Source organism: Sander vitreus, chromosome 2, assembly GCF_031162955.1.
Source record: "Sander vitreus isolate 19-12246 chromosome 2, sanVit1, whole genome shotgun sequence".
In the NCBI taxonomy this organism is placed as follows: Eukaryota; Metazoa; Chordata; class Actinopteri; order Perciformes; family Percidae; genus Sander; species Sander vitreus.
In genome coordinates this window covers 10,992,347-11,019,816 of record NC_135856.1, presented here as the reverse complement: position 1 = coordinate 11,019,816, position 27,470 = coordinate 10,992,347, and the positions used below count along the sequence as shown (strand labels likewise).

The 27,470-nt window shown below is 40.4% G+C and overlaps 1 protein-coding gene across 2 annotated transcripts; it reads left to right on the top strand.

Annotated features, from left to right (window-relative positions):
* Positions 1 to 188: 188 nt before the first annotated feature.
* On the top strand, positions 189 to 27,470 carry armh3 (armadillo like helical domain containing 3). 2 transcript variants are annotated; one of them, XM_078277004.1, is made up of 26 exons: positions 189 to 299; positions 1,980 to 2,089; positions 2,194 to 2,250; positions 5,231 to 5,377; positions 5,619 to 5,726; positions 5,822 to 5,914; positions 6,039 to 6,113; positions 6,215 to 6,301; positions 7,360 to 7,416; positions 7,547 to 7,590; positions 8,124 to 8,184; positions 8,309 to 8,355; positions 9,734 to 9,809; positions 10,750 to 10,843; positions 12,892 to 12,993; positions 13,754 to 13,812; positions 13,892 to 13,957; positions 14,157 to 14,226; positions 15,353 to 15,413; positions 15,499 to 15,587; positions 16,365 to 16,447; positions 16,743 to 16,869; positions 17,230 to 17,305; positions 19,227 to 19,305; positions 25,259 to 25,375; positions 25,909 to 27,470. In XM_078277004.1, the coding sequence occupies exons 2-26, from the start codon at positions 1,988 to 1,990 to the stop codon at positions 25,999 to 26,001; spliced, it is 2,070 nt and encodes a 689-aa protein (XP_078133130.1). In that variant the 5' UTR covers positions 189 to 299; positions 1,980 to 1,987; the 3' UTR covers positions 26,002 to 27,470. The 2 variants fall into 2 exon arrangements, with proteins under 2 accessions (XP_078133130.1, XP_078133138.1); XM_078277012.1 differs by having other exon boundaries at positions 196 to 299; positions 1,963 to 2,089.

The following is a 27,470-nucleotide window of genomic DNA, read 5'->3' as shown; positions in this document are numbered from 1 at the left end:
AGTGAAATATTGTAAAACAACCTTTTAATTCGTGAAATGTTATTCTGGCATTTATTTCGCAGAAACATCCAAAAGCAGCACAAAAGTCAGTTTTTTTTCTATGCTCCTTTTGTCACAACGGGTCATTTGTCCGTCCCAAGATTGCTGCGGAAAGCAGACGCATCTCACAAGCCGGATGCATGTGGGGCGCTAGGACCCTGACGACCAATAGGAGGCTATTGATAGCATTATGCTAGCAGATGCTAGTGTTGTCACAAGGATTCATGAACTACATTTTTAATTGTAATACTTTAATTGAGGTAAGAACAAACCATACTCCTAACTAATCTGTACCTACCTAGCTAAATAATGTAACACAGTAATGTTGTCAATAATCGCACCCTGAAATAAAATAGCTAACGTTTACGCTAAATCAATGTTACAATTCCTTGTCTACCAGGCATTAACTTAGCTAGCTAGCTAACAGGTAACTTTAGCTGCGAAAACTGAACATTTTAGTAGATTTACGTATGGTGACCTCACTGCTCATAAACTAGCTAGCTAGCTAAGTGCTCATCTAGTGTCGACAAAAAGGCCTGCTTGTTAACGTATCCACGTCGCTGTTAGTCAGTCGAACCCAGTTAGCAAACGATGGGTCAGTTAGCTAGCTAGCAAATATTAACTGAGGAGCTAGTAGCCCATCCCAACTTGCACTTAGGTTAGCTATCGTTAGCTGTTCTATCATTTGCCATACATTTTAGCAAATGTCAACTTCCCTTCGTACTGTGGAACACTCCCATGTAACTATATACAATTTGGTGTTTGAATGTACAATCCATATACAGATATATATCGACATTCATATATACATACACACACACACACACACACACACACACACACACACACACATATATATACATATACATACATATACATACACTACCGGTCAAAAGTTTGGGGTCACTTACGTAATTGCAAAAGGGTTCTCGACTGTTGTAGAAAGAAGTGGCTGATCTTTAATGCAATATCTACATTGCCCATTATCGGCAACCATTCATCCAATGTTCCAAAGGCACATTCTGTTTACTAATCTGATATGAGTTTAAAAGGCTAACTGAGAAAACATTGGAGAACCCTTTTGCAATTATTTGAACACATAATGTAATCTGAAAACTGCTGCCCTGATTAAAAAAACAATGCAACTGATCTCAGCTGGTGTTCTGTCTATAATGGAGTGAAATGGAAATGTATAAGTGACCCCAAACACGTGTGTGTGTGTGTGTGTGTGTGTGTGTGTGTGTGTGTGTCAGTAAAATCTTAAAATCAATCCTAAATGAAAAGCCTAGCTGCTGCATTCTGAGCTAGATCACATCACTCCAGTTCTGAGGTCTCTACACTGGCGTTCTGACTGTCAAAGTATTGATTTCCAAATACTACTGTTGGTTTATAAAAGCGCTAAATGGTTTAGGGCCAAAATACTGATGTTTCTGATCTGCTGCTATAATGAACCATCCAGACCTCTCAGATCGAATGGGACAAGTCGGCTTTCTGTTGCCCTGCCTAACATTAGCAACACTCACTTTGACTGAAATCTTTGACTTCTCCAGTCGACTATAAACAATCTAAGCACAGTGCTTCTGTCACTCTGAGCACTAGTATATAGTTATGCCTTTGGTGACCTGGCCAATTACTGTAGGTTATGAAGTAAAAGGAGTTATTAATTTAGAGAGCAGTCATGACTGAAGTGTCTATCTGTTGCTGAAAACAGTAGGTTTTGGGATTTTTGTGGACCATAAATATCAGAATCAGATTTATTGGCCAAGTATACTTACATACATACAATTTGACTTCGGTAGGTATTAACTCTCTATACAAAAATATAGAAGATTGTCCACTTTAGGCTTTAATAAATCCATAGAATAGAATGAATCTTGGTCATTTATGCCATTTCTTAACATCATTCATCCTCACCTAGCTCAGTGTGTCTCTTTCCTCAGACTTAGTCATGTCTCAGCTGGAGAAGAAAGCAGGGCTGCTGAGGAGGACGTCATCCTCTAAGAAACCCTTGAAAGAGAAGGTGGTGCTGATGTATGATGAGATTTTTGCTGTGAGTATCACAATGGAAAGTGTCAGTGATGGAAAGTAAATTGAAATAGAGAAATAAAATTGTGCACAAGTGTAAACCAAGCCCTGTCTGTTTCTTTGATTTAGAAAGAAGACCCAGCCAAAAACAACCCTCGCTTCTGGGACGAGCTGTTTCTTATGAAGGTAAAGTGAAAGAGACAAATACTTGACAAAGAACAATATTTTTGTTGAGTAGAAATGTGTTTGGCATAAAAGAAGAACTCGCTGTGTTGTTTTGGTGTGCAAAGTTTCAGCAATGGTAGCAGTAAATCTAACTGAGACATATGGATAATATCAGTAATTATTCACAATACAGTCTGCCAAAATATTGAAGCAGTAAAACATATGTGTGTATGCAACTTGTGACAGTGTGAAGAAAAATGGAAATAATTAGGTGATGGTAACATGTAGGTGAACATGTTAATGCTACAAGTTTAGCCCTTTTTAAAAACTCCAGATGGAGACCACATGGCAACATGTACAGAAAAAATGACACTGATGTCCATATTCACTTTCAGCGACATAATCATTACATATTTGTGGCTGGAGATAGCACACACTGTATGTAAAGATAAAGAGGAATTAGTGATGTGCACAAATCAGTTCACATTATAGGATTGCGAAAGTCATCCGGTGGTCTGATTTGCAAAGACTGTGCAGCTGCTCTGCTTCGCCACATTTCTAATTTGGTTGTCCCCAATACTAGGGGTGCAAGATGTATCGACTCAATATCGCTATCGCAATATATCCAAAGTGTCGCAATAAGTATGCAATATTTAGTTTGCAATTTTGTGGAGCGCTGCGTCCCGTCCGTTGGCTGTGTGGCTTAGTTGTGTTTGATTTAGAGCCCGCTTGAAACACTATAATGATCATGTTTCATTGGCCAGTTATCGTGCCACTTGCACAGGTTAGTGCACGTCAGCGCACGGGTCCACTACGTGACAAACCCTATGGAGCGTACCACGTGAAGTATGTGCATATTTCGACAGAGTGACGGTGTAAGTGAAGAAATAGATAGAGACAACAAGACAGAACGAATCAGAGAAGAGAAAGAAAAGTTGTGTCCTGTTCTCTTTATTTATATATTTTATACTGTAGAACCAGTAAAACATGTCCTGTTCTGTAGACATGGTCCTTATTTATTTATTTATTCATGTTGTACCAGTCCAATATGACCGCCAGTTGAAATAAACCTTCAGGGTTCATACGCTTTTGAAAAAACCTGGAAAAGTTATGGAATTTGAAAAATGCAAATTCCAGGCCTGGAAAGGTTTTGGAAACATAAAAAGACCCAGAAAGTTTTGGAAAGGTCATGGAATCTTTTTTTAACACAGTATATTTCACGTCGTCCTAACCTCACCGCTCTATTCGGGTGCGATATTACGACTCCCACTATGAACCACATAAATTGTCATTCATTTTGTTGTTAAACCTCTGAGGGTAAACTTTAAAGGGGTGATAGAAAGCAAAACCGATTTTACCTTGTCATAGTTGAATAACGACAGTTTGGAGGGTAAATAGGACATACATAGAAGCTCAAAATCCCATTGATATCCCTATCCTCTGCAAATCTCACATTTTGAAACTGCCGCTGAAAACGGGCGAATCTCAACAAAGCTGGAAGCTGACGTAAGCATCCCAAATCCTAGTCTTTGTCACGCCCCAACATTTGCATAGGCTACACCACTGACCTGAGGTCAGCTTAGTCTTCTAAATCTAGCTAGGTCACGCAGATCTCCAGAGGTCCGCTATTTAATTACTAAATTCACTTCTGAGACTTTTTTATGCGAGAAAATCAACTATGTAGAGGTCAAATATGGGCCGTTTTGCGAAAATTGATGGCTAATTGCAAATTTTGTCCGACTGTGTGTCGCAGTTCAGCAGGAACTCAGCAGGCTACGTGACAGCGGCCGGTGCTGCCTCGCCGCCCGGCGTGTCCTACTTCATAGACTCGCTGTGAGCTAGCTGGATCTCCGTCACGAAGGGAAGCCCGCGGCGCTCCATACCCGCGCAAAGTCACCGGTTCTGGGTTACTGGACTACAAAATGCCGAGGCCCTGATGGAGCTCCAGGGCCTGCAGCTAGCCGCGATCTTTACCCATAGGATTGAAGGGATAGTAGCAGCTAACGAAATCCCTAATGTTAACAAAAATGCATTAAATTGAAATCGGACACCATAGTTAGCTTTATAAGACCATGGGGTAGATGTTATATAAGTGGCATGATGAAATTCAAACTGTAAATATACTCAAATTATGCTGAAAGTGAAGCTAACTAGCTGCGATCTGTAAACATAGGATTGGAGGGACAGTAGCAGCTAACGAAATCCCTATTCTCGTCACTGTGTGGAGCTCCTAAAGTCCGACACGTCTTACTGAATTTGCAATTAGCCATACATTTTCGTAAAACGGCCCATATTTGAGCTTTATATAGTTGATTTCTCGCTTAAAAAAGTCTCAAACAATGTATACCTTTGCAGTGTCTGAAATATGAGACCTGCTGTCTCGTCTCCAATGTGTTTCTATGGGGTTCGCTCAAACCAATCAGCGCGCAGCTCATCTAAATATTCATGAGCATACCATATTTAGAAGAAAAGCTCTTGTTCCAAATAGAGCCATATTCACAGGGTAGTTAAGGGCCTAATAAAATAGCATTCGGGCAATTTTCAGCCCAACCAATGTTACATACCCTATTAGGAGACCTTAAGGAACAGTGTAAAATACCCTATATAATCATTCTATCACCCCTTTAACACAGATTTTTCTTCTTATTGTATAATGTCGACTGACATTTTCAGGAATACATTGTCATAGAAATTTGCTGAAAAGGTCATGGAAAAGTATTGGTTAAAATGCGTATGAACGCTGAACCTTGTTTTGTAAGAAAACTTGTTTAATTTGTTATGATCGATATCGCAATATCACATTTTTTCAGTATCGTGCAACCATACCCAATACACTCGTGTTTTGACAGGAGTGTATTGGGAAATTGTCAGTTGAATACCACCTAATAACTTCCTAATAATCCTCCACTCTTAGGCATGTACTGTATTCCTTCATTTGCACCTCAATATTTCTTTTCCTCACTCAATCACTTTTGTTGTTGTACTTTTGTCCTTTCTCCAGGTAAATCTAGAGTACCTGGAGTCAAAGTTGGAGAGTGTAGATGGGGAGGAAGTTCAGCGGATCCAGGACAACATCAACTCTCTGTTCCACCACTGTGTTCAGGCTCTGGGAGAGGAGCACCAGATCAAAGTAGTCAATGCCCTGCAGGTAACTAAAGCTGAGTAGGACCACCTAGATTTTTACCTGCAGGTTCCATTGCACATGTTTTCAGCTCATCATTAGCACCTGAAGTATGCTGATGAGCTTAACTAATTATTTTGGCTCGTCCGATTCATGGATTCAGTTTTTTTTGTCGCCATAATAGCACTGAGGAGATGCATTTTATGTGAAACATTTCACAGTATTCACTCTTTTAGCAACGCCTGTGCACCTCTGCCTCTCTCCCCAGACACTCTGTGCACTTTTCCGCGGGGTTCACCAGAAGAACAAGTCCACGTCTGGCTTTGACATAATCAACATGCTCATGGGCTTTGACAAGGCTGAGCAAAGGATGAAGGTATGTAGGGGGGGAACCTTGAGAGGCAGAAGAAAGGAGTGAAAGAAATGAATCGTGTTCATCCATGTCGTGTCTTGTGTTTGTGTCCCCTGCAGGACCTGATGGAGAGACTGGACAGCCTTCTTTGTGGAGATGGCTCAGAGAGTCTGAAGAGCCTTTGTCTGAAACTGCTGCTGTGCCTGGTGACGGTGAGACAGAACATAACAAAACAGCAAGATGAATTATAATGTGATAGGCTTTGGGGAATGCGTGTTGTGCTGTTTAAAGACACGCTAAACATCACAAATATGTGAAAAAATAATATGTTTACAGGTAACAGACAATATTAGTCAGAACACCATACTGGAATATGTGATGATCAACAGCATCTTTGAAGCCATTCTACAGGTATGTGATTAGCGGAAGACTTTTCAGGGATTTAAATTTGATTTCAAAACGGTCTTTCTTCACAATTTGGTCATCTCTATTCTCGTCTCTCCCTTCCTCAGATCCTGTCAGATGTGTCCAGTAGAGGGCAGCATGGTTATGATGCTGTGGTCCTTCTGGCCCTGCTGGTCAACTACAGGAAATATGAGGTGTGTACATATACTCGCATGGAACTGTACTTGGCGAGTAGAAAAGCCTTTTGAGCAGCAGGGAGGTGTAGTTATCTTTTACATTCGGGCGTCACTGAATAGATACTTAAAGTGGATCCACAAGCTCCAGAGGTCGGTACCCCTTTCTTTCACTATCTTTCCTTCCTGCCATGACTTGGAAGCTGATATTTGTGCTGCTGTACTGTCTCAACCTTAGAGGATACAATAGAAGCAGCTCTAGAAGTCTCTTTTTAGTACAGGATGCACAGTCCAGGTGTGTCGTCTTTAGGAAGTCTTCTCAATTTGAGTTTCCCTACACCTGAGGGAATAATGAGTTTGAGAGTGTAATATTTTAATTGGCCTGTTATTTTTCACAAAGGGAATATTGCAAAGCTCAGGTGAATAAAATCAGCATACTTTGAAGAAACAGGTTCTTTAATGAACACGTCAGCAAGGATATTTGCGCTTGTGATAGCTGAACATGACTTTTTTTTCTCGCACCGGATGAACATAAAAACTAGGATATGTTGGGTATCAAAGAGACACTTGTCCTACATCTCGATGACAGAGAAGCAATCATACTCTCTGAAATAACTTCCAATTCCCTTCCCTCTCCAGTTGTTTCCTCGAAGTCTGGCAGCGTGGGAGGGGATAAAGGGATGAGGAGGGAGGATGCACCCTCATTTGTAAGCAAAGTGGGCAGCAACACAATGAGCATTTTCTCTAGTAAAATGGCTGAAGTGTGTCTTTATTTTAGGTGCGGCTGCAGCATGAAAAATACTGCTAAAAATCCAACTAATAAAGATGGAGTTGTTGAATCCAGAATCACACAGGCTTTGCTTCCCTGTTTGTTCCAAAGAAAGCTGAGCGCCATGCATCTCTAGTTGCACTGCCTCCCATGGAGTATGTAAGAGGCCCTGAGCCTGTATGCAGATGAGCTCCTTGAGCTAGGAGAAACAATGAAAAGAGAATTGCCCTCTTTTTTTTCAGTATTAGTTTCAATAATTGTTTTAAATATTTAATGGCCTATAATTTCACTGATTCTCCTCGTTTGTTAGTCTGTGAACCCATACATTGTGAAGCTCTCCATTGTGGATGATGAGCCAACACTAGATGTAAGTATATCGTTACTTACTGTCTTCTTAAATGCCGAATAATAAATAGCCAGTGTGACGTAGGCGTTGGCCTTCACGTCAAGCAGATTGTCAAAGGTTTGACTGAAACACTGGATGTTTTCTTTTCCAGGGAATGGGTATGGTTGTCCACCAAGCTCTGACAGAATATAACAGGTGAGATCTAAAAATGTCCATGTGTCAAAAACACGTTTTTAATGATGCTGTTCGCGGTGTGCCGAGGCCGCTGGCGTCATCGGTTTAGTTTGATGTCTCCCACAAAATGTTCTATTTCTATTCTGAAAAAAAAAAAAAAAAAAAAAACGCAGGCCACTTTATACTTTTAGTTATTTATATCTGACAGTTTTCTTTGGCAGTCTGTAATGTTTTTTGGATGAGGCAAGGTTTGGAAATTAAAATGCTGTTCATGAAGGAGGTCTTCGGCACGTGTGCGTAGACAGACAAATCAAAGTGATGGATGACGGCTCCATACAGTTCATTGTGTTTGTGTATAAAGCAAATGTCCCTTAGATAACAGGTTGTGGCGAGTAGAAGGAGATGTTGGCTGAATGTGTGTTATGTGCTGTGTCTGAGTGAAAACTGATATCTCTGCTGTTGTGTAGCCCTACCTGTCTTCAGTTTATTTGTCATTCTCTCCACCTTTTCATTACTTCCATCTTTCTGTCATTGTCTTTCTTTTCCCTTTTTAGGCAGTACAAAGACAAAGAGGAAGAGCACCAGGGTGGGTTCTTCTCTACCCTCACTAGTATGGTAGGATCTTGTTCTTACTTCATATTCTTACAGTAGATATATTTTTAATAGATTGCTGTTTCTTCCATTAGGATGTATTTTTCAACCGCATTTGCTGATAGCTTGATCCTTCTTCTGTCCACAGGTGGGCAGCATGTTTATAGCTGACGCTGATGAGAAACTCTCTGTACAGTAAGTACAAAGGGATTTTAAGTTTTTACCCATCAGTCAAACTTAAATGCATTGTTCTCTGCACCTTCAATGAGAGAATCCATTACAGCTGCAGTGTTTCTGGCTTGTCCTGGGTTTTATCATTTTAAAAGATTGCAGTTGGAAATCAAACGTTAAATATGAACATATTTGCTGTAATAGTATATAAACCATAACCAAACTGTAATCAAACAGTATGAGGTTGTTGAGTAGAGCTTAGCATACAGTGTACAGTATGTGACATAGAGTATTTAGTAGAGATGCACCAATAGACCGGCCGGTGACCGGAATTGGCCGGTTTTCACGTGCTCGGCCATGACCGGCGACCGGCAGGTCAGTCTGACATATGCCGGTCAGTGCTCCAATTAACTGACAACATAAGTTATATGAGTTACAGTTCGCACGCACGCACGCACGCACGCACGCACGCACACGGACGCGACAGCACAGTCTCTTTTTCCCTTTCTCTCAACTTTTCCGCCGTGTGTTGCGCATGTCCGCGCTATTCCTACACATGTAGGGAACCTCGTGAATTAACCTGCAACATGTCAGCTGTTTGGAAATTCTTCAGCGTGTGTGCAGAAGATGACAAGTTTGCAATATGCAACACCTGCAAGGAAAGAGTAGGGCGTGTAGGGACGACACCAAAAACCAAAATCACATTTTTTTTTTTTGTTGGATATTGGATGTGAAAAGAAGGAAATGGTTCTAACATTGCACTTTAGATGTGTGTGAATTTCCCACACCAGGAATAATTTATTTAGTTCTATTTTATAGTGATCCATTATCTGTTCAAACTGTTTTCTATGTTCTGTGCAAAATGTTCTATTAAAGAAAAGATAGAAAATAAATATTTGTGTGTGCTGTAAAGTGGTTAGAAAAAATGAAATCAGAATCGGCTAAAATCGGTATCGGCTGGCCTAACTCAAAGAAAATCGGAATCGGCCTAGAAAGTTGTAATCGGTGCATCTCTAGTATTTAGCATCTGTCAGAACCTCGATTTATCAGTAAAACGCGGTTTGTTTGTTCTTATAAAAAAAAAAAAATGGTAGACCTCTGTGTACTTTGTTCCAGCATTTAAGTGTCATACTTATTTGATATTTACTTTTTTTTGAAGAATCTCTCAGGTATTAGTAGTTACATACATTATGCAGTAGTTAATGATACAGCAAATTAATAACGTGACCTGCTGATACATGAAGCAATTGTTAATACATTTTAAACAGCAGGCTGACTTGTTTCTTGTGCTTCACTGGATTAAAGCCTGAAGCTTTTCCCCTGCCCGGTGTAATGTTATGTGAACATCTGGAGATTTGACTTCAAGAATGAGGCTGACGTCTCTCTTCCCTTTCTTCTCAAGGACCAATGAGGCGATTCTGCTGGCACTCTATGAGGCTGTGCACCTTAACCGCAACTTCATCACTGTATTAGCCCAAGTAAGATACATTCATTCTTATCCTAGTGTACATGTGTGCTCTCCTGTCTTTTGATATTATTAAAAACTTATAGATCATTTATTTGTGGGTGAGTGTTTGCAGGCTTGTTAATGGTCTGCATAGTCTGAAATCTACAATGGGTCAAATCAGTTACAATAATTAAGAGCACTGTGGAAAATAAGAATTTTATGAAAAGTCAGTAGTATTGTAATTTTCAACTTTATTGTTTGTTGTTAACACATTTCTCAAAGCTTTTTTTTTTTTTTTCTTCACTGTTGCTGTGAAAAATAGGCAAAAAGGTTTTCTATTTATTTGTCTTTGAATCTTCTGATTGATGTGATTTGACATCTAATAATGACAAAACTAGAAGGCAGTGGTTAGAATAGTGCAGGAGACGGTGATTTTTTTTCATTGCATTATTTTATCTGTAGATCTTATACATCAACTGGAGAGTTGATGAAATTGATGTTGCGCTGCTATTAGCTTATATTTCTTTAAAGGTGCATGAGATGTGAAAATCACTTCCAACATCATTCAGTTTACTGCTTCTTTTACTTTTTTCATTCTTGTTGGGACACCCAAATCCAGTGTTAAAGCCATCCTAAGTAACTAACTGAATGGTGAGGATGGGTCAATTGCAAATAGGACGGCAGCCACAAATGGCGCCTCTGGACTAACTTCCGTTCTGTGGCCATTAAGCCACTACGCTGCTTTTTGCAATGCTGTAATTACATACAAATCTCATGAATTAGCAGCGATGACTCTCTGAAGTAAACACTAATCTTCCAGTCTCCAGTAAATGGCATCATGTTCCTTTCTCTCAGTTCTCATTTGATTCTCCTGCCCAGCCTGCTGTTGCATTTATCTTTACATTATGGGACACGGTACAGCTTTTCACTATGAATGACATTTCGCAAATGTGTTTTTGGTCCATCAACAGAGTCATCCTGAGATGGACATCCCAACCACACCCACCACCCCTACTCCAACCACACCTACAACACCACTTGGCACTACGCCTCCCTCCTTAGACAGTAAGTCCTACACCTTTTCATGATTTTATTTGGGGTGACATAGACTGCAGAAAACAGGGATGTCGTGTCTGTGATGCCCATTGGTTTTTGAAAGAAAAGATTAGAGCCCGACCGATAAAGGATTTTTAAGGCCGATATTGATACAAATATTTGGTGATTTAAAAATCCGATATATATCGGCCGATTATATATATATATAAAAAAATAAATAAAATAAATCCAGAAATGCGTAACAAAACAAACAGATTTCCCTAACATTAGTTATTTGTAGTTATTTATGAGTCCTCACTAAAATATGATAATGCAGTTTAAAAATATTGTTTGTTTGATTGTCACAACAAATTGTTGTCAGAACTTTAATATATTTTGATGTTCCTCTGAACATCAAAATATATTAAAGTTCTGATAAATAAAATGTATAAAAATACTTAAAAAACTTAAAGTCCTTTGAACAATAAAATCATAGTGTTGCCAACAGGGACGTTGTAGAGCGCCCTCTGTTGGACAAACTATGCAACGCCAACACTCATAACATGGTTGAAGGGTGTTTCGTCCGTTTTTATTTAATTTTTTAAATATTCATTTATCGGCCATTATAAATGCAGATACCGATAGTTTGGAAAAATGCCTAATATCGGTCTGGCTCTAGAAAAGATCTCAAGTCTCAGGGTCTACTTTTCTACTTCTGCCTTCATGTCAATTTGTGGAGCCTCTTTTTTCCAGCTTGGAGGAGCTGAGATGAAGCTAAGAAGCAGTGACACATGAAATTGCAGATCGCAGCAGGGGTTATGGTAAATCTGGGTTTCACCTGTCAGAGTAGAATGGGTTTAAGCAATGTAGTAAAAGTTATGTTTAGATGTAAGTCTTTATGGTTAAGTGTATAGTTGAAAATTATGATCTCATGGGTTAAGGTTAGTAAAGGATTTTGAAAAGCTCTGCTGTTTTGCTTTGAGCAGACACACTCTTTTTTTTTTTTTTTCATTCAAACCTTTATTTAACCAGGATAAAAAAACTCCTTGAGATTACACTTAGACACACAGAGGCACACCAGCAGCCTTTTCAAATATTAAATAGATTTTTTAAGGTTATCTGCTTGAAGAGAGGTGCTCATACACAGTAAATGACACTTCAAATGTGGGTTTATGACATCTTAATAATCAGAGTATTGCACCATCCCAAGCACATATTATCTTTTAAACTTGAGAGCATGGCTGTCACTTTAGGTTTCATGGAAGGTGGTTATGGCCAGCACATTCAAAAGCAGGTTATTTTGCATGCACACGCGCTGTAACTGGTAAAAGGTGCATGTTTCTATTTCAGGCCAGCTCTCCCACCATCGCTTCAAACCTAAAAGCCATTTTCTGTATAAAATATTAACTCCCAGCTTCAAATACTGATGAATGTTTCACATGCAACGTGCGGTACAGTACGCCATGTCATGGGAGCTTTAGCACTTAGAGGGCCCACTCCACACTTGCCTGCAATCGCATGTCAGGAACACATCTTTTTCTTCTACAGTACAGCCCCATGGGATGATATGCTTCTTGACAGTGTGAAATCATCCTTTGGCCCTGCTGCGTTATCAGGAAGGAGGAAACAAATGAGGGTTTGCGGGGAAGCAGGGGGGATAGAAATGACGGCTCATCATATATCCATGAAACAAGCTGCATGTTTCAGCGAGCAGAGATTTATTTTAATGGACAAAGATTCTTGTCTACACAACACAGCAAGCTACAGTAGCTACAGTAATGAGACTTGCTTTTTGTAATGCTGTTATTTGCCTAATGAGCACTCCATCTGCCCAAACAAGGGCAACATCTCTTTTTATTCTCATTTTTAGACAGTGGACTTCAGGCTCAGGTTTTTTGGACGTCATTATTTTTTGGAATAACTGACCACACGTTGTGTGACTTAAAAGTTTGATTTATCATAATCATAGTCTTTCTTTCTGTTTCACATACATGTCCTCTTTCTCCATAATAACTATACAAAAAAAATTGGTTAGAATTTTTATCTGCAGTGATTGAAGTTTGGTATCTGCTGCGTAGTGATGAACAACCCAGAGCTGCCCTTGGATCCCAACCTGCAGACCAGCAACCTTCTCATCACCTTCCTAAAGTACGCCTCCATTGTAATGCAGGATACTAAAGGTAAACGGAGGCCTTCATGTCCTCCTTCTCTTTCTCTTTCACCCTCCCTTCCTATAATTCTTAAAGGTCCCATGGCATGATCATTTCACTTTATGAGGTTTTATAACATTAATATGAGTTCCCCCAGCCTGCCTATGGTTCCCCCCCCCAGTGGCTAGAAATGGCGATAGGTGTAAACCAAGCCCTGGGTATCCTGCTCTGCCTTTGAGAAAATGAAAGCTCAGATGGGCCGATCTGGAATCTTCCCTTTATGATGTCATAAAGGGAAAGGTTGCTTCCCCTTTCTCTGCTTTGCCCGCCCAGAGAATTTGGCCCGCCCATGAGAAAGAGAGAGACATCATGGCTTGAATACAAGTGAAGCATGGCAGTTGGTCAAGGCCACACCCCCACCCTCCACCTTGCCCCCCCCCCCCCCCCCCCTCTCTCCTCCTCAATAGCATGTAAAGCTACAGACACAGAAATGCTAATCCTAAGGAAAGCTCATTGTGGGACTGGCTCTAGTGGCTATAATTCTGCACCAAGGCTGAATTTCGGGAACGAGACTTCAGATACAGTATTAGGGGACCACTAAGGCTTATATAAAAGCAGCATGTCATAGGACCTTTAACTTTTTCTTCTTCACTTCTGTCCAGAGTGTGTCCTCACGTAGTTGTCTTAGACAGCAGTGACAAATTTGTTTCAGTCACTCCCAAAGCAACAGAGCAACATGCAAAGCAAAACTGTCTTACCTCTATAAGTCTCATATCTGTGTGTTTTCCAGATGAGCATCGCCTCAACAGTGCCAGACTGTGCCTAATCATCCTCACCTGCATAGCCGAGGTAGGAACATCCACACCGCTGCAACATTTGCACCCTCCACACTTTGTCTTTGTTCTAACTTCTCCTCTGTGTGTCATAGGACCAGTACGCTGATGCCTTTCTTCATGATGACAATATGAACTTCAGAGTCAATCTCCACAGAATGGTGAGTTTCTGGTTGTGAGTGAAAAAGGACACGGAAATGACAGAATAAATTCAAAAGTCAAATAGTCACATGTTCTGCAGCGGAAATTAACTTATTTAGGCTTCTAGAAGATACTTTGTGTTTCAGTCAGTACAATATATTCATACACATTTTCAAACTTACTGTATAATAATAATAATAATTCTGTGTTTTCTTTCAGCCCATGAGGCACAGAAAAAAAGCGGTGGACAAGAACATCCCTTCACGGCCGCTGGTGTGTGCTGTTCTAGGTATGAGGAACATTAATAACTGTTTACTATATACTCTGACTGGGAGTGACTCTGATTAGGGTTTTTTGTGTGTTTTTTTTCCAACTTTTTATTTTTTTTATTTTAACATAACAACTTAACGAACAAGTTAAACACAGCACAGAGGAACAGATACGTCACTCCCCCTCAAATCCCCACCCACCCGCAATCCAACCCATAACAGGTCCCAAATGGGGCCAAACAACACACACCCATGCACACTGACAAACACACACCAGTAAGGACACAACATTCAAAAGTAAAAAAGATAGACAAAATAAAAGAGAGAGGAGAGAAAACAAAAAGGGGGGGGGGAGAGACAGCTGGCGTTGACTGCAGCAGTTCAGAAGGAGCTCAGTCCTCCAAATCAGGGGATAAGCTGAGGGAGTCAACGAGTTCTAGGAAAGGGTTCCACATCTTTAGGAATGTCGAGATAAAGCCTTTCAAAGAAGATCTAAGCTTCTCCAGCTTCAAATTGTCGAGCACCTCTTTAATCCTACAGTCGTGTGTAGGGGGCCAGGAAAGCTTCCAGTTGAGCAGGACCCAGGTCCCATTGTTGGTCCGTAATAGTCGTGTTCAGTTCGCTCTCCCATACCGCTTTAGTCAACGTACGAGGGTTTGCGGAAGGCGGACATAATAGATCGTACAATGTTGAAACTCATTTCTTCCGGTCGGGGTCTATCGCCAAGAGGGAGTCGGGGGGGGGGTGTAACTCTGACTTTTATTATTATTTTTGAAGCCTAGTTAGTTAGCTGTAACTTCCGATCTATCTTAGTGTGATTTTCCCATTGATAACATCTACAGTACAAACCAGATGTTGATGAAGGTTGTAACATTCACCAGTCTACAACCACAGCTGTCAGAGCTGTGTTTGACTTCTTCTTACTTCAACATTTTTATTTTAAAGAGGAGGAATGATGATACAGTGTACATTACTTTAAGTAAACTTGATGCATTCATCTGCTCTGTATCTCTTTCCCTTAATGTTGCATTATTGCAGCCGATATATGATTTTTGAACTTGGTTTGATGGTTTGTGCAATTTAACTCTTTCTCTTTGCATCATTTTTTTTTTTTTCCTCTATCTTTGTCTGTACCCTTTTGTCTAGATCTGATGGTGGAGTTTATTGTCACTCATATGATGAAGGATTTCCCCATGGATTTATACTTGTGAGGACACATGAACTTCACACACACATTTCTCTAGTCTCATCCGCCAACCAGCTCCATCACCGTGTGTTCATTTCCTGTGCAGGCGCTGTGTGCAGATCATCCACAAACTCCTGTGCTACCAGAAGAAGTGCAGAATAAGGTTACACTACACCTGGAGAGAGCTCTGGTCAGGTAAAGATCCCTCACTTTCTCTCTCGTTTCATTTTTAATTAGCGTAACAGGGCAGGCAGAAACCTTTCCTAGGGGACTATGACACTTTTCAAATGAAGTTTCATGAGACCACATGCATAATTTATACCTGAAACATGTTTGATTTGCTCGGCACCACCTTAAGAGTAACTAGTTAACTGCTTTTTCAAAACAAAGCCAATTTCCCTCTAAAGTCATTGGGTGGGTTGTTTTGGAAATGTATTGCATCATTAAGATTGGATAATGAGTCTCTAAAGAAAGCACAATCCATCCTGGTGGCCTTGTTTTCACCCCGGTCAACACATAATTGGGTAAAATTTCAATGCAGATTTATCTAATCAGACTAAAAATCAGCTTAATTCCCTGAGTAACACTGACCCTCTCCTCCTGGTGGTGATAATAGCATACCATGAAATGAAACTGGAGAGAAAAAAATAGCAAAATTAAAGCAATAGATCTGTATATCTTCTTTTAGCATGTTGTTGTTCCAGCTTGTGTTGGAGCTTGTTAAAAGCTTTTTGTGTGTTTGTGTGTGCTCACATTTTGGTTCTTCTTATAGGTTTTGTTTTCCTCTATTAAAGCTTGTGAAAGAACTTGATTTGGTGTTAAAAGCCCCCCCCCCCCCCTGTGTTTCCATTATCTACCTTAATAAAGAAGCTAACTGAGGAAAGCAGACTGCTGCCATATGCCTCTGCTGGGAGACGACTATCAAACAGTCCAGATTAATTCAGTAATGTGTGCATGTCTCCCTCTGCACAGCTCTCATCAACCTGCTCAAGTTCCTGCTGTCAAATGAGACGACACTGCTGGCCAAGCACAACATCTTTCATCTGGCCTTACTGGTGAGCAACACACATTCACTCACAAAACATGCTGACAGGACCTCGACAGAGTACAGTCCACAATAGAAATTAGTTTCACAGGGATGTGTGTATGAATATGTAGTAAGGGAAGAGCCAGATGCTGTATCAGTGATAGATCTTGTAGCCCAGCTGTGTGTACGGCTGTAATTGCACGCAAGAGTCTAAACTCTTTTTATCAGTCTTTAAAAGGAGACCAAAGAGGCTGTATATGCAGAAACTGATGCAGTATACATTTGATTTCCCCTAAAAAAGGAATGTGCTTCTCTTTATCCAGGTAGTGAACCTGTTCAACATGTTTATAACATACGGTGACACGTTCCTGCCCACCTCCAACAGCTACGACGAGCTGTACTATGAAATTGTACGAATGCACCAGGTCTTCGACAACCTCTACTGTATGGGTATGTTAGTGGAAACTGCAGCGTTTAACCTGACTTATTGTAAATTGTCATATAAAAGTTGTTATTCAAATCTCAAATGATAGCCATCAACAAACAAAAGTTGGTAAAAAAAAAATAAAAACCATTAAGGGAGGTGGAGTTACTTGTTTCTAATTTCACCAATGAATTCCAGTGTTTTCACTTTATTTTTCCCGATCAATGTTGAGCTACCATCAACAAAACTTCTCACAAATTTTACACATTTGATTGTTCAGGCTTCCTTTTGTTGCCCTAAACCTGACAGATGAAAATAGATGAGTGAAAGTGTTGTTGTATGTGTGCGTTTAACTCTGTTTTTATCTGTTATTTTTTGCCCTCCAGTTTTGAGAGTATCAACCAACACGGGCCAGTGGAAGGAGGCAGCCAGCAAAGTCACACATGCCCTTATCAATGTTCGGTAAAAAAAACACACACACACACACGCTACACACACACACACTCGCTACACACACACACACACACACACACACACGCGCGCTACACACACACACACACACACACACACACACACACACACACACACACACACACACGCTACACACACACACACACGCGCCACACACACACACACACACACACACCACACACACACACGCGCTACGCGCTCCACACACACACACACACACACGCGCTACACACACACACACACACACGCGCTACACACACACACACACACACACACACACACACACACTCGCTACACACACACACACACACACACACTCACACTCGCTACACACACACACAACACACACACTCGCAACACACACACACAACACACACACACTCGCAACACACACACACACACTTGCAACAACACACACACACACACACACTCGCAACACACAAATACTGTATCCTCTAAGAAGGAGAAAAGAGTCGTATTGGATTGAAGGGAATCGCAAAAAAGAATGTGTTTGAGAAGGTCAAAATAAAGTGAAGTTTTCCCTCCCCCAGGCCCCTCTATTCAATAATTATTAAGCCTTTATCTCCTCCACCCCAACCCTGCACCAGTCCACACACATACTCTACTTGTTCTCTCCTCTACCATTTCCCCCCTGCAATCCTCCTTTGCTCTTCCATCTTCTCTGAGGAGATGATCCTTTGAGGTCACCCTGGCTTGGAGGCCCCTGAGGGCATGAGCGTACCATGAGCGTACTGTACGAGCAGGATACTCCCCGAGGATTCACCCACTCAACTTGCCTCCTGACAGAGCAGACTCCACTGCTTGAATAGGAAACCACAGGGGTTGAAGGGAAGGCTAGGTTGGAAGAAGATTGAAAGAGTAATATTTGAAAGAATAGATGAATCAGTCGGAGAGGAATAAAGAACCCACAGAGACAGTGTTGAAATTAACTCAAAGGAAAGGACCAATTCCATTTTACTCACATCAGTCCATTTCTCCTCACGGCGGCTTCCCACGCATAAATGACAACTGAATTACCAGTTCGCAGAATGTCTGCATTTCTGTCACTATAATTTATTTGATATATGACATACTCTAAGCCGGTACAAAATAAGTCTCACAGCTGTGCTTATTGCATCAACTTATTTGAGATATAAAGCAGTTTATTTCATGGGAATGAATGCTAATGCTAAGTAAGATTGCCTCTGAATTTACATGTGAAATGCCCTGGTGTGTTCACACAATTTGAAGGAGGCATTGAAATTGTTGTTTAGAACTTTGCTTCTTAAAGGAGAATTCCGGCCAATTTTTACGTTAATCTTGATCGCTATAGCTACGCGAGTACTTTCGATAGAAAAAAAAAAAACCCAACCCGAATCAGTGCAGGTAACACGGAGAAGCTGCAGCTACGTACTACAAGCGTCCCCTTAGCTAAAATGGCAGTTCGGCAGGATCAAGACAGGGTAGGTGAATTTAAACAATGTCTGAGTTGAAAACGCATCTTGTTGATACGTAAGGGCCATGTTCATGTGGCACAGACATTTTAATTACATTTTGTGTCTGTTAAGAGGCACAAAGGCACTCTAAAACTTGCCCCGACCACTGCCGTTTTAGCTCAGGGGACGCTTGTAGTACGTAGCGTTTCCAGGCAAAATAGGATACAAAAAGATGTTTATATATGTTTTGACATGAATACATTTAATGAATTACATTTTGATGTTTGAAAGTCTCTAGGTTTTGACATAAATGCAGATATAAATGTAATTTAGATTATAATTTAGATTTTCAAATATTGCACCTGTCAATACAGAATGAAATATTCTGTAGCCTATTTTGCCGTCAATACGGCCGACGTTGTCTTTGCTGTAATCAAATCAGTATATATTTATGTTTTTGTGTTTTTGTCTTTAAGGGCCATCGTCAACCATTTTAACCCCAAGATTGAGTCATACGCTGCTGTGAACCACATCTCCCAGCTGTCAGAAGAACAGGTAAACACACTTTTCCTCCTTTTACACTCTGACTAAAAGTTGCATGTAAATAAAAATGAACTTCAGCAACATCTTGGGGCCATTTGGGTGTAACTCCAGCGAAACATCACTCTTGTCATTTCAAAAGTAAATCTTATGAATTTTTTAGAACACAATGGAAACCACTCAGTACTTTAAGGTGGTTGAGGGGTTCACTGCATTTTATTTTGAAAGAATGCCTATTCATCAAGAAGTAGTTACAGTTATGTGGCATAGATGGATGATTCAGACATCGCTTATTGGCAGTGTTGGGAAGGATACTTTCAAAACATATTCCGTTACAGAATACATGCCCAAAAATGTAATTTGTAACGTATTCCGTTACGTTACTCAATCTGAGTAACGTATTCTGAATACTTGGATTACTTCCACATTGAATTGCATTTTATAGGTGTAGGAATGCGGCCATCACATACTCACCACCATCACCACTTTCCAACTGGCTGAATGTGTACCTAAACAAGCAGATAGATTTTTGTATTTGTAGTCCCGAACTGCATACTACAAAAATCTAACCGCAGTCTAAGCTACCACGAGCTAATTTTAGCTAACGTTAGCTAGCATGTCAAACGGGGCTAGTCTTTCAACGGCTCTGGGGCTAGTAAATCAGCATGTAGGAGAATGTAAAGTTGCACGTCAACTATAAAATAGCAAGGTGACCAGTAAAACTACAGCAGACGACTACCCTTGGCTAATAAAAAAAAAAAAAAACTTACTTTAAGATGCTTCTTCAGGTTGGAGGTGGAGTAATTTGGACGCTGAAAGGAGGTTGGTTGCTGGCAAGCAGAGGTTGCACTGCACAGTTATCTTTTGTTCTCCCTTCTCTTTCTTTAATGTGAAATGCTGTTTGAATTTCCAAGATAGAAACGCATTCCTGCACTGGCTCTGTTGTGCCGGTTCCGGCTCCATCTCTACCTCTATCATTTCATATTGGGGCTTCTGGGAAATGCATGGAGTTGCAGAGTGTGAATTCAGAGAGTGAATAAACTCGTGAAACAGAGAAGTATCGTCATGTAATCCATTGATTTCAACAATGTAACTATATTCTAAATACCAACTATTTAAATTGTAACTGTAACGGAATACAGTTACTCATAATTTACATTCTGAATACGTAACGCCGATACATGTATTCCGTTACTCCCCAACACTGCTTATTGGGATAAGACACCTAGAAGAGCAGTTGTTATCATACACTACTGAGCTTAAAGCTCATCATGGCTGATTCATTGCACCCAGTTCAGGCAGGTGGGAGGACCATGTTCACAACAAACATGAAGCTTTTTACACTGTACATGACAGGTGGTGATATACACATTTTAGCTGCTGTCACTTCTGGACACACTGAAATGGCAACAACTTTCATAGTTTTTCTCCTAAACACAGACCCGTGCACAGACACACACAAACACCGTATTCACCATTGGTTCGTAAACTACCGTTTTTGAAGCCTCGAGTTTGGCATTTTGGCTGTCGCCATCTTGTTTTTTGGGGGCCACAAGTGACCATATATGGACGAGAGGGTGGAGCTGGGGAGGAGCGCTAAGCTAAATGCTAAGTTACCAGCTATTGCTAGCGCTAGCTTGGTTAGCAAGGTGCACCCGCTGAACGTTGAACAAGACACTTTGGGCGACCAAAAGGTTACAATTAACTTTGATAAAGTGAAAAAACAGAGGGAGAGGGTCAAAGGTCTAAGACGAAAACACGGACAGCGAAACCAGTTCAGGGCTGTTTAAATGTAGACAATGCCATGGTTAGCATTGCTAAGACTCTATCCTGATTGACAGGTTGCCATGGTAGCAATTTTTGGTAGCCACGCCCTAAAGCATCCCCTGCTTTATTGTCAATTTTAAAATAAATGGGACCATAATTTACTTATTGAACATCATACTGTATTAAGGAAAACTAGCGATTGAGACTATTAAATCGCTAGGTAATTATTTGCTGACGTAATAAATATACAATGAGACTTATTTTTGCCACAAGTGGAGTGGCCCTCTGTTGGCCCCTAGAATGAATGCAGGTTTGAGGCACTTAGATTGGCTTCACATTTCGGGCCCGGAGGTTGCCGCTGGACTTTTAAAGGAAACTTCACCCTAAAATGAAAACTTTTATTTAAGAATTATTCTGATTGTAGATTTTTGTGTATAATTTTTGTAGCGTACATGTTGCAGTTCCTCTGATGTCTGCAGCCACTCTTTAGAGACAGTTTATCCCACTGTTTTGCAAAAACAAACACACAGACTGAGAATTGAGTCATTAAGCAACTGGACAACTACGCTGAGTTATTCCTTCATCGTTAGTGGAAAAAATGAGTCTGTTAGAAGGCTGAACTTCACTGATATGAGTGTTATGAGCTCCACTTAAGACTTCAAGTCGGTGAGAATAGCAAATAAACTGGAAGAGTCCTTTTTACAGGCTGATAAGAGTGATGGATTTGGTCATTCTACTCCCCCATTACCTCTTCGCTTTTATCTGCTAGATTTATTCACAACAAAGAGGGAAGGCAGAGGTTGGCTTTGGTGTCTATGAGCAGCCAGCAGTGTTATTAACACCCCTCTCATTAGATAAAGTAACTTTGTTTTTATAATAAGTTTTGAGCAGTCTTCTCTAACATTAGTAGTTCTCCTAGGTGATCTATGGAACTATTTTATCTAGAAATCAAGCCATTTTGCATGATCAGTAGTGAATGTTTATTTTTATTTTCGAAAGCTAATTTTGGTAGTGACTATATACATCCTGATCCATTTCCAATCCATTGTTTATCACACGTAAGGCAATGCAATAAATCACTATCATCATCTTTGACAAACGTCTCAGAACATAAACATTGTGAAGGGTGTCACACACTAACTCAGTGCACTGAACTTAAAGTGATGTTTCGGAGTAATTTCACCCTAGGCTGCTTTGCACCTTGACCTCGAGCCAAACAACCCCCCCTAAGCTTTTTTCCCTTGTTATAACGTTGGTCGAGTTAGTGCCCAGCCCTAATCACTACACATCACATTCCAGCTACGTCAGCTGCCCAAAACATGCTGTTACTAACACGGTGGGGTTTGAGTGAGCAAACCGCAGAGCAGCACCAACAAATAAACAGTAGATCAAATGAAGATATCCACACAGAGTGCTTCAATGAGAGGCTGTCTACATCGTGTCCAAACCATCTGACACAACCTTTTCATACTGACACTCACCTCCACAAAGATTATACAAACCACTGTTGAGCACTGTGCAATATATTATAGGATCACCTGTGATGGAGATATTTTTTTAATGCTGAGCTATTCATCTGTCAAACATCCTGTTTTAAATCTTTTCAAATAGTAATGTATACTTAGTTCACCTCTGGTTATATTATGTAGGAAAATATAGGTGGTGGATCCCGACAGACACTCAATGTGATTTAGATGGGGACAAAACCTTGATCTGGACTCAAGGGCTTAACACAAGTATTCTTGTTTGGGATAGGGCATCCTGATGTTTCTACAAAAATAAATGAATGAATAAAACAGGGCCTTTATTCCAAAAATCTTCAAACATCCTGTTTTAAATCTTTTCAAATAGTAATGTATACTTAGTTCACCTCTGGTTATATTATGTAGGAAAATATAGGTGGTGGATCCCGACAGACAGACACTCAATGTGATTTAGATGGGGGACAAAACCTTGATCTGGACTCAAGGGCTTAACACAAGTATTCTTGTTTGGGATAGGGCATCCTGATGTTTCTACAAAAATAAATGAATGAATAAAACAGGGCCTTTATTCCAAAATCTTCACGTCTAGTAACAGTATTTCATTGAAGTTCTTTATTTTGTTCTGCTCTCATGCCAGCAATCATTTTTATGACTATAAATGATAAAATACAGTCCTTTTCCCCCTCATTTCCCTACTGCTGCCTGTCCAATAAATGAACAATGCGCAAAACCTATATTTTTTTAAAGGCTTCTTTTGAACTTGTACTTTTCTAGTTTCAGAATTCATAAAATGTAGGTTGGATTTCCATAAAAAAGGGCAGACATTTGAGTGAACCACATCAGGAGCTTTCAACTAAACAAAAAAAGTTACTCTTACCTCAGGCTGAACAACATAATGCTCACAGCAAATGGACCCCCCGTATTATTGGGCAGAACGGAGGTAGAGATTCAAAGCTCTTTGTTTTCCTCTCTCTCGTTGTTTTTTAAATAGTGTCCAACCTTGCATTTCTTTTGACCTACAGTGAGTGCTCCACACACACAGACATATTAACCACTTGCACTCCCAACGCCTTCGTTCCCCACAGGTTAACTAGAAGATGGATGGCCTCCAGAAACACAGCATTAAAACGAGCTGCTGTGCTCTCTGTCTGTCTGCCTGTCTCTTACACACAAGATATTAGAGTAAAGACACACTTCAGCATGTACAAGGCTGCTTTTGTGCCCACGCTCCAAGATAAACATGACAACCGCGCGCACAAAATCATATCTGCTTAGTGATGCAGAAAGTTGCTCAGCAGAGTTGAGTGTGTGCTGAACCAAACGCCTATCATCCCTGTCTTTGCTTAAACAGCATGTGGTAAAGGTTATGTTGTCTCTCTGTCGTCTCTTGACTATTCTTTAATTCTGCATTTACTTTTTTTTTTACTATTTTTTTTGCTTCTAATCAGTTTGTCAGAGCTCACGCTTTCTCCCCCTTTCCCTCCCCCCTCCTTTCATCGTTTCCATCCTTTCCCTTCTCCACCAGTAAGGGGAAAAAAATGAATACATTTAATTTGAGGTTAATGTTCAAACCTACCTTCACATTTCCTCAGAGAGGATGGTGATGAGAGCTGTGAGGAAGAATGAGGCAGAGAGAGAGCGAGATATCGGTATGACATTTTTATCAGTGAACCATCAGATGTTGAAATAAAAACAGCACTTTTTTCCCCTGAGCAGAGCTGTAGATCTATTAGAAAAAAATAAAAGAAGAATGCTTTCCCCTCTGTTGATAAATAAAAAAAAAATATGATTCAGATGCTACCAGAGCTAAGGGAGAATATGTATGTGTTGTGTGTCCATGCACTGAAAAGTAGAAGTTAACATCGGTTTGTTTATCTGGATAAAAGCTGGACTTGTTTGAGTGTAGTGTGTGCGTATTTATAGAGCTTCTCTGGGAAATGCAGCTCAAGCGTCTCATTGTGCATGTTTCATGCTGTGTGGAGTGATGTAGGGACATTAATAAAAGAATGGAAAAGGTCTGTTTAGGGGCTATTTCACGGCTGAATGGGGGAATGGCAGGGGTGGAAGTGTGGAGAATCTCTGCGTAATTACCTCTGATTTCAGCTCACCTTCTTATCTCAGCTGGACTTCAGGCATGTGTGTCCTGTGCACGTAGTACCATAGTGTACACACTTAAAAATGACATTGTGAAAGTCTGTAAGTAACTAACTAAATCTCACTGGTACAGAAGATGGATACACGCACAGTGGCTCCATTTTGTTTGAGATTCGAGACCAGACTGCTTGTCTGAAGATAAAACCTAAACAAAACATGAACAACCAATGTTAGATAAACCAAACAGAGTTCTAGCTAATGGTGCACAATTTTATGGAGAAGAGTGCCAAAACAAATAAGAAAGCAAAACAATATCTAAAAATAATCCAAGTTGCGTATGTGTCCCTTTCTCCAAACGACCAATCGCATCCCTTATAACAGAGGTGACTCTGACAGTTAGCAGTTAGTGACTGGAAATAATGCGTGGGGGGAGGAATCAGATAGAACCAGATTATGATCCCTCATGAATAAAGATGTAATGAAGTATTAAACACTAATTAATATTTGACTGTGTATGTGACTATTCAAGTGAAGTGCTCACTGTGCGATGCATTAACCACTCTGTCTCATGGAGTTTTGCAACACGGTAATTTTCTGTTTCCCTTATCTGTCCACCCTGTTAGGTGTTGGAGGTGGTTCGGTCCAACTATGACACACTGACACTCAAACTGCAGGATGGTTTGGACCAGTTTGAGAGATACTCGGAGCAGCCCAAAGAGGCTGCCTTCTTTAAGGAGCTGGTAAGAGACAGAGAGCAATGTATTGTGGGTTTAATGAAGTCTACTTTTTTTAAAAGGTTTTTTTGGGCCACTTTAGCAAGGGCTTTTGTGCAAAGTTAAAGCTGAGAAAATGGCTTCTAATCTAATAGAAAGTGAACAGAAATTACCACCAGCAGAGTCCCGCAGAGTCCCGCTGTTTTTTTTTAGATTCTTTTTTGGGCAATTTTAGGCCTTTATTGACAGGACAGCTGAAGAAATTAAAAGGGAGAGAGAGGGGGGAATGACATGCAGCAAAGGGCCGCAGGTTGGAGTCGAACACCAGCCTGCTGCGTCGAGGAGTAAACCTCTATATATGGGAGCCCGCTCTACCAGCTGAGCCATCCGGGCGCCCAGCAATTATATTTTTAAAGTTACATTTTTATCTGGACTTTTGTATCAAATGCTTCTTTTACACCGATTGATGAATTGATTAGTGTTTATATGGGTACGTTAAGTTATGGACAAAGTCTAATTTCCACTCTTTGACCTGGTAATAAATGTCCTTCTGTCTCCAGGTGCGCTCCATCAGTCTGAATGTGAGGAAGAATGTCTCTCTGAACACACTGAGTCAGGACATCCTGCTCAAAGAGTTTTCCACCATCTCCTGAGACTTGCGCGCACACACACACACACACACACACACACATCCTCCTCCCTTCAGATGGACACACACAGTACATCTGTGTGCATGTGGACATGTACACATACTTTACACACAGTACAAACGCCAACAAGTACAATCCTCGATTGTTCTTTCCACGATACGTCTTGATTCTTCATCCTCTTGAACCGAACGATGGAAACTGAGACAGACACACTGACTAAGGGAAGACCTGTAAACTCTCCGGACTTCCTCCCTGTGTGGTCGTTCATATGCGCGCGTGATAATTTAAGGAAGTGCCCGTATTGCACTGGTTCCTCGTGTGCAATCTGCATTATTGGCTGGACTGTTAACTGACACATTAAAGTTTGAATTGAATTCAAGTATTTTTTAACCCAGATGTTCGTCTCCACCGATGATGTTGTAAGTAGCTTTGGCTGTCAAACTGATCACAGATTTATCATGCATCTCTCCAGTAATTATTTCAGAAGCTTTGAGTGACACATCATGTCCTGTTCTAACAACACTGGTAATGGTGACCCTGAGCCTTTTTGAGTTTGAATATTACTGTAAATCCTCTTTAAATGGAGCATTAACTCTTTCTTAGTAGCTGAATGCTTGTTGTGCGAATGTTAACTTAATTCTCGTAATGTTCAAACCGAATGTACAAGTATTTTGTATTTACATGTTTACCAAGGGGTAGAATATTTTGAGCTGTAGTTAAGTTGAGAATGCTCTGAAGTGATTAAAACCTTATTGTTGTTGCAAACTTTTGCTTTTGAACAAAGCCATGACTAACATTCACTACTGCACGTCAAACAAGTCATTGTCTCGGATAGTTTTAAATGAATCGGAATGTGTTGAGTGGTTAGTTTAGAAGGAAAACCGTTCAAACAATGGTTAAATGTTATGATCCATTACAGTGATTATTTCTGATGTGACTCTGGCACTTAAAGTCAGTTTAGTGGGGAAAACAGGAACTCATCGTGGCTTGTTGAAATAATTTTTTGACTGGAAGCAGATCTTAATTATGCAATTTCTTCAACTGTAGGGTCTTGTTTCTTTACAGTAATCTCTAACTCCTGTAGGTATATTTATGTTTCTTTTTTAAATAAAAGTTGCTTTCCTATTACTCAACTAATGCATCCTCTGTTGACTATTTAGGCAAGAAACATTAAGAAATATTGCTTTTATATCTATATTGTAACCACCTTCTTTTTTTTTGTAACAACCTTTTTTTCCTTGTAAGCTTTCCAACAACCAGCACACGCACGCGCGCACGTGCACACACACACACACACACACACACACACACACACACACAGTGTCACCTGCTGACACTGCTGTCTGAGTCTGATGCATGGGCAGTCAGTGGGAGACTTGATTTCTTACCCCCCCCCACACACTGCAAAAGTGAAATATGACTTTTCATTCGATGAATATGGTCTTTGATAATAAATAAATGCTTTTCTCTTG